The sequence below is a fragment of the Bos taurus genome, chromosome 7 (genome assembly GCF_002263795.3).
Source record: "Bos taurus isolate L1 Dominette 01449 registration number 42190680 breed Hereford chromosome 7, ARS-UCD2.0, whole genome shotgun sequence".
Lineage (NCBI taxonomy): Eukaryota > Metazoa > Chordata > Mammalia > Artiodactyla > Bovidae > Bos > Bos taurus.
The window spans coordinates 41,582,779-41,594,924 of NC_037334.1; the positions used below are offsets into that span (position 1 = coordinate 41,582,779).

At 33.9% G+C, this 12,146-nt stretch overlaps 2 protein-coding genes across 2 annotated transcripts in view; both read right to left on the bottom strand.

The window, feature by feature from the left end:
- Positions 1 to 2,004: 2,004 nt before the first annotated feature.
- Positions 2,005 to 2,943, bottom strand: OR2L2 (olfactory receptor family 2 subfamily L member 2). Its single transcript, NM_001390530.1, has one exon. The coding sequence runs from the start codon at positions 2,941 to 2,943 to the stop codon at positions 2,005 to 2,007; it is 939 nt and encodes a 312-aa protein (NP_001377459.1).
- A 7,492-nt stretch (positions 2,944 to 10,435) lies between these two features.
- The window catches only part of MSANTD5 (Myb/SANT DNA binding domain containing 5), a 31,327-nt gene continuing 29,616 nt past the window's right edge, over positions 10,436 to 12,146 (bottom strand). The window contains exon 6 of the mRNA XM_059888914.1: positions 10,436 to 10,491. Coding sequence (XP_059744897.1) covers positions 10,436 to 10,491 — 56 coding nt within the window. The remainder of the gene's footprint in view (positions 10,492 to 12,146) is intronic.

The window sequence follows — 12,146 nt, forward strand, 5'->3', positions numbered from 1 at the left end:
TAAATGAAGTTACTCAGGTGTGTCTGACTCTTTGTCACCCCATGGACTGTAGTAGAAACAAAGCTTTCTAGATGATTTTCTCACCAGGTATCTGGGTATCCTGATAGCATGGATCTCTTGAATCTGTAATGGGGAGAGAAAGGAGGTCCATTTGTCTCTTTGCAAATAAACACAGGGATAACATAAAATTCCAATAAGCATAAACCTTCCACTTGCCAGTTATTAGGACATTTATGTGCCCAACCTGGAGAGAGTGAGTCATTTCCAAAATTGCATGTGAGGACAAAAATTGGGGCTGACAGGTGATTCCTCCCAGAGTGCTTTCACTGGGAGTTTTGTTCACTGAAAGCTATGTTAATTAACATGATATTAAAACATAGGTCCCTTTTTTGCAGGCTTTCCAAAAGGTATCTGTATGAAATTCAATATGGGAGAATTGACGGCACAAATTATTTATATTTTTCTCTTTAAGACATTTGTTAATCAAGTAAAGGGTGGAGTGAGGGTGTTCTAGGCTGTCAAGCTGGTTTCTAAGAATGGAGGGTAGAGTCAGACAAGAGATATTACATTAATATGTTGGAGAATTTGAACAAAGGATATGACCCTTTGTTTCCTTGGCACATCTAAGAGGTAAAGAATATTGCTGCCCTGATAATAGGAGGATAGTGATAACGTTTCAACCAGGACTTTCACTTGAGCTGATTGATGTTTATTGAATGTAGTGGTGGGATCTGTTTAGGAAAATGATGAATCCATAATATGAATTGAAATTTGTTCTTACAAATTAACTTTCTCCAACCTCTTTCAGTAGAACTATGGGATACAGTGAGTAGAGAATAAAATCTCATCTGAGTTTTATCACCTAGTGTGAGAGTTATACTGACTGCTTATGATGTAAATTGAGTATATGCCTAGTGAGGGGATGGTTGCAAGAAAGTCTTTGATATTTCTGATGTCTAGTAATGAGACAAAGCCTTGACTCACTTATTGTATAACTTTACAATTTCCTTGATCTCTGTTGACATCTCCAGGTCCTTATTGTTGAATCCCAAGTATACCAATATTAAATCAATTCCCTAGGGTGCACCCTAAAAAGAATATGAAATTATTTCCATTCAGCATAGTGTAAGGACTTCAGAATCCCTGGTGAAGTCAACTAAATCTCTGAAATATATTTTCCTTATATTGAAGAAAAGAATATCTGTTACTGGCAATTACAGGCCTAGTATGAAAAGAAAATGAGGTCTTCTGACTTTTAATTTGATCTTATCATTCAGAAAACATATTTTAAGCATATTGAAATATAAATGCAAAATAGTAGAACTCATGATGAATGACAACTTCAGTTAGTTTTCATTTTTATTATTGCATACCAAAAATCACTTAAATTTATAGCATATCAGTAAAAATTAAAAGCTTTTTAAATTAATAGGGTAAAATGCATAATGAAGAAAAAAGAAAGAGGCTGAAAAAAAACATATATATATATATATACATACATATACATAATCATATATAAGCATAAACATATAGATATGGATATACAGATATTTGCAAAAATGATTTGTCTATACATGAGTGGTTTTCTCCTCTAGATTAATTTTAGTCCTTGCAAATTTAATGATAAAATAAGACTTTAATAATTGTATGCTGATTAATATTTAATTTAATTAATAATTAAAATCTTATTTTATTATTATATTTGCAAGGACTAAAATTAATCCAAAGGAGATTTTAGTTGTTGTATGCCAATTAATGGGGCTTCTCTCTGTTGGTAAAGAATCTGCCTGCAATACAGGAGACCTGGGTTCGATTCCTGGGTTGGGAAGATCCCCCTGAAGAAGAAAATGGCAGCCCACTCCAGTATTCTTGCCTGGAGAATCCCAGGGACAGAGGAGCCTGAAAGGCTACTGACCATTGGGTCACAAGAATAGGACATGACTAAACCACCATGCTGATTAATAAATTTGTATTTAACATCGAATTCTCATGGAAAAACTGTCTTTACATTCTCACAGAACAGATTCTCTGAATTGCTCTTCTCAAGGCCCCCATCACCTCCTTGTTTCTCATGCTATAGATAACAGGGTTGAGCGTTGGGGTAAGGATGGTGTAGAAGACAGCAAGAACCTTGTCCTCTGTTGGACTACGCAGAGATTTTGGACGGAGATAAGTGTAAGCAAATGGTGCAGAGTAGAAAGTTACCACAGTGAGATGGGTGCTACATGTTGAATAGGCCTTCTTCTTCCCTTCTGCTGAGTGCATTCGATACACAGCAAGGAGAACACGGCCATAAGAAAATACAATACAAGTGAAAGGCAACAAAAGAAAGATGGTGGTGCTCACAAATACTGTGTACTCATAGACCCAGGTGTCCATGCAGGCCAAAGTCAACATGGCTGGAACATCACAGAAGAAATGATTGATGGCCTTGGATCGGCAATAAGGGATATGGAGGGCATATATGGTGTGGGCACAGGAGTTGATTGAGCCCAGGAGCCAAGATCCTATTATCATAAGCACACATACTCTTCTACTGATTTTGATGGGATAGTGGAGAGGAAAGCAAATGGCCACATAACGATCATAAGCCATAGAAGCCAAGAGCAATCCTTCTGCACCTGCTAAAGTCAAGAAAAAGAAGCTCTGTATCCCACATGCAATGAAGGAGATAGACTTGTTTCCAAATAGAAAATCACAGGCCATTTTGGGTACAATGTTGGAAATGTAGGTCAGGTCCACGAGGGAGAGCTGACTGAGTAGAAAATACATGGGTTTCTGAAGATGGGTGTCGAGAAAGATGACAAGGAACATGGAGAGGTTACCAAATAGAGCCATTAGAAAAATGAGAACAATGAGAATAAAAAGAAATAGGCCAATTCTTGAAGATGGGAACAATCCCAATAAAGTGAAATAAGTTGATGTTTGATTATAATTTTCCATGTGGCATTAATATAATTTTTCCTAAGGCAGACACAAAAGAAAGAAAGTCGAGTAAGCTATTTTGAAACTGTTGCATGATTAGACTGTGTACAAATTTACAACTCTTAAATGAATAACTGAACCTATTAATTTTGGAAAAGTAAAACTTTTTTGTTTTTTTGATCAAGAGACTAGAACTTGAAAATACAAACAGTTTGGCCAATGAGCTTCACAGGAAATCTTTCAAGTTGTAAAAAATTTATATTTTGACATATTTGGATAAGTATGCTTTACTACCCTACAAAAGCTCAAGTCACATCAAAATTAGATGAGATACTCAAAATATATTCTTAGGAAATCATGTAAATGCATGTTATCTAATTATATTATGATAAATGTTTATCACCATTAAGAAATGATTTATTTTTCATATTCAAACCCTAAGGTTTACCTGTAAATCTGTAGTAGCCTATCACTTATGTTGAGAAGCTAATATTCTTTTTTGAATCTTCTTTGAACAGAAATATTAAATCAAGCTTCCTTAATTCAGTAACATTATTTGAGTCATCTATTGTGAAATCAAGATGAATATCATCAAGTACCATCTACACAAAATTATGATCTTCCTTCTGAATGAGATTCTGAATGCTGTCATGAATAACATTTGCCTATATATCTCTATAATCACACTCATTGTAGTTTGATAAATCTGTGCAAAATCTCAAAAATAGCATATATTTTACATCTCTCTGCTTCTCTAGCACTTACATGATAAATAAATTTTGTTGTACACATTTAATTTTAACTTTTATTATTTTTTTAAAGCTCCTCCCAATTCTAAGTTAGAGTAAAAAACTTAAGCACTTATAATCTTTCCCTGTTAAAACACAGCTATAATTGGGCTTTCCTGGTGGCTCGGAGGGTAAAGCGTCTGCCTGCAATGCTTAAAAATATATATTATAAACTAAAAGAAAGTGGGTGAACATGGGGCACAATAAGAGATGAAATAGTTTAGGGTCCTTTGAAAGAATAAATTTGGAAATAAAAATGGTCAGTCTTTTAAATGAAGAAAAGAAAAATGGCATTCAAGGGTTCTTCCTCATGGTGGGAGGAGGGATTCTTAAGACATATTGTAAGGGAACAAGCCATACAGAATTTTTGTTATTTTAGTTATAATAATTGTTCTAGTGCAAAAATTGTTAGAATTTTAAGAAAGTCTGCAACAGGAAAGAATATGGACATGTGCACATACACACACAAACACAAATACGTATTCACATACAGAAAAACTATGCAATGAAATATAATGATTTTAAAATGCAGAAAATGCATTTTTTACAAATAAGAATTATATCTTCAAAGAAGTATAATATATTACTATTCTACATTATAAATATCATTAGATATATAAAAATAAAGTGCAAGCTAACAAAGTCTCTTGCAAATTAAAATAGTAATATTAATCGACAAGGAAGACTAAGTGAAACATTGTCATAAAATGAAAAATATCTAGCAGAATAAAAAAAGGCAAGAAAATCAGAAAATTTCTCTTTTAAAGAGTATAAGAGTTAGAGACTATAAGGGAAGAGATACAAACTTATTATCACTCCTAGAAATTCATACAGAAAAAAATGGAAATATCAAAGAAACACATTTTTCAGAATTTATATAAATGAACCACAATATTCAAAAAGCAGGAACAGAACATATAAAAATAATTAAACAATACTCTTTGAAAGATATTTTCTTGAAAATTCTAAGTGTCTTGAAAACGTCTAAATGTCTTGAAAAGATTTTTTGAAAATTCTCAATGTTGCCTATAATTGAATGGTCCTAAAAGTGTCTTGACTGAGAAACAGCAATGATGAGAATTATTGTATAAAAATACTAACTAGGGACTTCCCTGGTGGTTCAGCAGCTGAGACTTCATGCTACCAACCCAGGGGTCCCGGATTTGATCTCTGATCAGGGAACTAAATCCCACATGCCACAACTAAGAGTTCTCATCCTCCAACTAAAAATCTCACATACCACAACTAAAGATCCTGCATTTCACAACAAAAATCAAAGATGCCAAATACTGCAACTAAAACCCAGTGCACCAAAAATATAAATAAATATAAAAAATACTAACTAAAATGTCATCAGGCTTTACAATAACTTATGTTTTTGTATTTTAGTAAAATGTACAAAAAGATGGAAAAATGCTGTCAGCATAGCCATGCCAGAAACTGTGTTGCCACTATGTTGAAAGGATGAGAAAAGAGAAAAGTGTGAATGTGATTGTATGTGGGGCAGAAAGTTTTCCATCCACAGTGGCTAAAGTGTCAAGAGATACTATTTGATATTTATTATTAGAAAGCAAGCATATTGATGAAAAATATATTGATAGTGGGCTATTGGGACTTTACTGGTGGCTCAGATGGTAAAGACTCTGCCTGCAATGCAGGAGACCTGGGTTCAATCCCTGGGTTGGGAAGATCCCCTGGAGAAGGGAATGGCAACCCACTCCAGTATTCTTGCCTGAAGAATTCCATGAAAAGAGGAGCCTGGCAGGCTACAGTCCACGTGGTCGCAAAGAGTCAGACACCACTGAGCGACTAACACTTTCACTTTCAGTGAGCTTTTGAGATCATGTTCTTAGTCTACTTGAATAAAATATTAAAGGGATGTAAAACTGATGTCACAGTTGAAAATTGATCTTATAACTGACATTAGACTCAACGGTGAAAGACTAAGAGTTTTTCCTTTAGGATCAAGAACAAGGCAAGAATGTTCACTTTTGAAATTTCTAATTAAAGTTACAGTATTATAATTACTAATATTTTGGCAAGCAAAACAAGTTAAAAACACTAAAACTGTAAAGAAAGAATTAAAATTATCCTGCTTCAGAATATCTTAAATGTAGGAAATAAAAACTTGTTAGGACTAATAAACAGGGTTATGAATGTTGCAGGATACATAGTTGATTGTATTTCTATACTAATAATGTTTAATACTAAGAAGGAACTTAAAACAATAACATTTAACATATCATGAAAAAGAATAAAAGCCCTAGGAAAAAACAAAGAAATTACAAAAGGTATGCACTAACAATCACAAAACATCACTGAAATAAACTAAAGGAGAGATAAATGCCAGCACATGGAAAAGTAGCCTGTGCTCATGGGTTGAAAAACTGACTGTTGCTAAAATGTCAACATTACCATAAGCAACCTACAGGTGCAATGAAATGATTTTCATAATTCCAAGAGAATTTTAAAGAAAGAAAATAATACATTTCAAAATTCAAATAAAATCTTAAATACACAGAATAGCCCAAACAATCTTATGAAAGAATTGGAGAACTTATTCTTTATTATTCAAACTTACTACAAAGCCATAATTTATAAAAAAATGTGTAGTATTGGCAAAGACAAACATAAACCAAAACGATTCAGTGGAGATACCAGAAAAAAAAAGCTATGGTCAGATGATTTCGAGAAGTGTCTCAAAAATTCAGTTGGAATGTCTTTACAACAAATATTGCTAGAAAACTTGACATCCCCATGCATATAAGGAAATAGGACCATTTTTTTTTTTTTACTACATACACAAAAATTAACTGAAGTGGATTAAAAAGCAGATATAAAGCTAAAACCATACACTTTTAGAATAAAAGGAGAAAAGTTTCATTATACTGAGTTTTGCTGTGCATTCTTGGATATAGCACCAAAAGCATGTTCAACACCAACAAAAATATAGATATTGGAATTTGTCAAAATTAAAAACTTCTGTATCATGGTGAACTTTATCAGAGTGAATAAGCAGCCCACAGAATGGATAATATTGATACATATCAGATAATGAATTGTAATAGGGAATATATTTAAAAACTACAACCAAGCAACATAAAAAAATAGTTTTCAAAGGTTAGATAAAGGTGAATAAATATTTATTCAAAGAATGCAAACAACTAACCAATTAACACAGGAAAATATAGTCATCATCAATAATTATTTGAGAAATTCAAAGAAAAAATACAATAAGATACCACATTTCACCTTTAGCTATGTTTTAAAAATGCAGAAAAGAGTAAGAATATTGGCAAGAATATGAAGAAATTACAACAAATGCAAAGCTGGAAGGAGTGAAAAATGGTATAACCACTCTGGAAAGTACTACTGCAAATTATAAAACAATAACAAAACGTAAAATCAAAATATGGGCCAAAAATTCCACTTCTGAGGTTACATCCAAAATAAAAAACACAATCTAGAATAGATATCTATATACTCATGCTCTTAGAAGCTTTATTTGCAATAGCTAATAGGTAGAAGCAACGCAAATGTCTTTTGACCAATCAATGAATAAACAGAAGGTAATTTTGCTACATGCTATAGCATGGATAAAGCTGACAGATATTGTGCTAAGTGAAATAAGCCAATCATGGCGAGTCATACACATGATTCCACATATATGAGTTACCCAGTATAGTCAAATTAATAAAAGTGAAAGTGGAATGGTGGTTGGTAGGAACTAAGATGTGAGAGGAAAGAAGAATTAGTGTTTAATGGATACAGAGTTTCAGTTGGGCAAGAATTTTGCAAAGGGAAAAATGGAAGAACAATTATTTTTTCATAAATGTCACATGATATAGAATATTGGACTGATTCTCTAGTATACAATTAATACTATAATTTAACTAATAACAAGTTATAACATACGAAAGTAGCAATGATTCCTATTACATGTATTTTATATAGGGTTGTCTACAGCAAAGTTTCCTTTTAGTAATTAATATTATCACATTAAAAAAAAAAAAAAAAGCAAGAAGTAAAGCAATGAATGGGACACCATACCTGTTATTTGATTCTATATTTCATGACTGCCAGTGGAACGTTTTTTTGCTAGTCTATGTTGTACTAGTCTTGTATTCAGCTATGTGATATTACTTAAAAGACTCCTCATCTGACAAGAAAGCAGATGTTGAATATTAGCCTTGGGCATTTCAAAATCTAAAGTGAAATGGAATTTTTTTCTCAGGTAAAAATAAATTCAAATAGCCCATTTCCATTTTTTTACTTGTTTTTAATCTACTGGGAAAAAAAAGTAAATAATCTATTTTTGATTATGAACTATTTTTGATCTATTTTATTTTTAGTTTTCCTTAAAAATTGCCATCTAGGTATCAGCAATAATGACATTATACATAGGAGAAAAGATCTAACTGAAAAAAAAAAATTCTGATTGTGGTTTCACGGTAAGGAAACTAAACAATCCTTGAATCTGAGCCATATCCTATGTGGAAGAGAGAAAAAAGTCTAAACTTCTATTGACCATCTCTATAGATTGGTACTTAGAATGTGTCAGGACATGTTCAAGGATTAAACTGTATTTAATCTTTACCATTATCTCTTGACCTTGACACCATCACTGATATTTTATAGATGACAATATTGACATTCAGAGATTTGAAGTGACATTACTTTAAGATATATATTTCTAGATTTAGATTCCCAGATTGATCTATCTTTCTCTCTCTCTATTTACCCATCTACCTGTCTATCTAAACACATTTCCTATCTCCGCTAGCTTATTGCACAGATATTATTCATATATATTTTGAAATAATTAAGCTGAAATTAGATTGGGTTACTTTTTATTGATCAACACAGAAAATACTGACAAGGAAGAAAGAAAGAGAGAAATAAAAATCATTAAAATATAAATTCTATAAAAGTGGTAGGAGGTCAAGAATATGTGTTAGATGTGTCTTATAGCACAAATATATTTCATTGTTTATAGTTTACACATTTTGACATATTCTTCTACTTTATTAAATATACTGGCTTTAAAGCATTTTCAGTTGACCTCACAATCACTACACATTATATTTAAAATTATTCTCTCAAAGCTTCTAAATGAAATCCGGTTCATGTTTCTTCTCCAATACAAAAGCTTCTCTTCCTAGGAGATTTCACTTGCAAAGGAACAAGCATATTATCTGCATGTGATTGAGGTTATACATATACATATTATATATGATGGGTAAAGCCATCCAGTCACTGTCCAAGTCTCAAAATAAGTTACCTATGACTATCCCTTAAAGTCAAAATGCATAAATTTACCAGCAAAATTTTTTCCTTATGTTCACATTGAGAGTTGAAACTGAAATATTGGGAAAAAGTCTTCAGTCATAAATTTTTAAAAATACTGTCTTTTAAAGTGTAGTTTTACTTTTAAAATGATTTCTAAAAACTGAGTCACAAAGATACGAAGTGAATTAGTTCAAAACTGTATAGTAATCTAGTAACTGAGTTGGAAAAAGTGGAAAATTTTACCCTAGAGTCCTACATTTAGTCCTAATATAGAATTTTCAACTGAAGCACAAATGTTTATACTCTCCACTCTTCTCACTCTTGATCAAATGATTCTCTAATAAATATGATTCTTGGTTACAAAATAAAACTATGTGGTTATTTACAGAGATGCAGAAGGAATGTGGATTTACAAGTTTCCTTAAATTAAATTTGTCGGATATATTATGAGAAATCTCAGATTTCAAAATCTTTCAAAAATCTTTAAAGCTCAAAGACACTCTACCAGATTTCACAGAAATTTGGATTTCTGAAGTAAACTAAAATGCTGAACTTTCTCTGTACTAACCTGCCTTTCTCATCATGTGTAGGACTGGGAAACCAGGTTACTGGGGTAATTTTACCAAAAGGCCTTTGAAGGAAGTCAATTCTAGTTCTTAAAAATTGACTGATAGTACTCAATCTAAATTTTTATAATGAGCATTATTTTAGGGACTTCCCTGGTGGTCCAGTGGTTGAGAGTCTGCCTGCCAGTGCAGGGGACATGGGTTCAATCCCTGGTCTAGGAGGATCCCACATGCTGCAGAACAACTGGGCCCACGTGCCACAATTACTGAGCCTGCACTCTAGAGTCAGTGAACCACAACTACTGAAGCCCCACAAAGCGAGAGCCTGCATCCCACAAGAGAAGCCATTACAATAAGAAGCCCATGCACCACGGCATACAGTAGCCTCTGCTCACCACGGCTGGAGACGCCCCACATGCACACAATGACAAAGACCCAGTACAGCAAAAAAAAAAAAAGAATTATTTTGTATTTTTTTAAGTGTCTAGAATTTTTATCATTACAAGATGTCTTTCATAGAACCACATTACCCAGAAGTGGGTTCTTTGGAGTCTAGATAAGCATGGTGAAAGTCACTGAGTCGTGTTCAATGTTCAACTCTTTGTGACCAGGCCTGAATACTGGAGTGGATAGTTGTTCCCTTCTCCAGAGGATCTTCCCAACCCAGGGATCGAACACATGTCTCGAACCCAGGTCTCCTACATGGCAGGCGGATTCTTTACCAGCTGAGCCACCAGGAAAGGCCAAGAATACTGGAGTGAGTAGCCTATCCCTTCTCCAGTGGATCTTCCCGACCCAGGAATTGAACCAATGTCTCCTGTATTGCAGGGGGATTATTTACCAGCTGAGCATACCTGTATAATCCCCTCACATGTAGGCCTGCTTGAGATTCCACATTCCTTCAAGTGTTTCCACAATAAGTTCTAATAAGGAAGAAATAGTACAAAATGGCTTACATTAATCTACTGACTTAGGAATTTTTCCGATACTATTTAATAATCAAGTAATATATATTTTCAACTTTAGAAAGTATACATTAAGAGAACAATCATTTTTTACAGTAAAAAAAGACCTAGAATACACTGTGCATGTTTGTGTGTATAACTTTTTGTATGCTTCTAATTCCTATTACTCAGTGAAATCTGCATTATTAGGTAAATAGATAATAAGGAAGACAGAAACTTTCAAAGATAGACACTGATTTTAAGAATATGTCCTTCAAATTTGGTTTCACAATGATAATGTGTTTATTTTGCTTCATTAATAGTTATACCAAAGAAAGTTTAGTTTTAAAACTATGCATAATTCTGGCTTATCTACCTACAAGAAATAGAAGATTAGAGTAAAAATGTAAGTATCTGAACATGTGTTTTTTAAGCAGAACAGATGCAAAGAAATATGAGCGATTACAAGCTACCTATGAGATGAAACATAAAAGCACTGCATGCTTGGCTATAAAATATCATTAAAGATAAGCTGTAATTTTAGCACCTTTATCAATATCCTTGCCATGCCTGTGTGCATGGTAAGTCATGTCTGATTCTTCAGGCTCCTCAGTCCATGGGATTCTCTAGGCGAGATTACTGGAGTTGGTTGCCATGCCCTCTGGAATCTCCCTGACCCAGGGATTGAACCCAGGTCTCTTACATCTCCTGCATTGGCAGGTGGGTTCTTTACCACCGGCGCCACATGGGAAGCCCATCTTTGCCATACCATCATTTCAATACACCTGTCATCCACCATAATTGCATGATTATATAGTTTTCAATTGTCTCTTTATGCTACATCCATTTGATTCTCACAAAATCTCCACAAGGTTGTTTATTCAGATATCATTATTCTTTCACTGGAAATTCATTGATGTATGCAAGAAGTAAAAAGGAAATAAAGAAAATGTAAAAGTTAAAGGCACAAGATACTTCAATTTTACATTGCTTTTTTGAAAAGAATGAATTGGATAACCATACTGCCTTATGATCCAGCAATCCCACTGCTGGGCATACACACTGAGGAAACCAGAAGGGAAAGAGACACGTGTACCCCAATGTTCATCGCAGCACTATTTATAATAGCCAGGACATGGAAGCAACCTAGATGTCCATCAGCAGATGAATGGATAAGAAAGCTGTGGTACATATACACAATGGAGTATTACTCAGCCATTAAAAAGAATACATTTGAATCAGTTCTAATGAGGTGGATGAAACTGGAGCCTATTATACAGAGTGAAGTGAGCCAGAAGGACAAACACCAATACAGTATACTAACGCATATATACGGAATTTAGAAAGATGGTAACGATAACCCTGTATACGAGACAGCAAAAGAGACACTGATGTATAGAACAGGCTTATGGACTCTGTGGGAGAGGGAGAGGGTGGGAAGATTTGGGAGAATGGCATTGAAACATGTGAAATGTCATGTATGAAACGAGATGCCAGTCCAGGTTCAATGCACGATGCTGGATGCTTGGGGCTGGTGCACTGGGATGACCCAGAGGGATGGTATGGGGAGGGAGGAGGGAGGAGGGTTCAGGATGGGGAACACATGTATAATTTTTTTAAATTAAAATTGAAAA

Coding starts and splice junctions, on each gene's coding strand:
- OR2L2 (NM_001390530.1), bottom strand. CDS start 2,943: ATGGAAAATTATAATCAAACATCAACTTATTTCACTTTATTGGGATTG.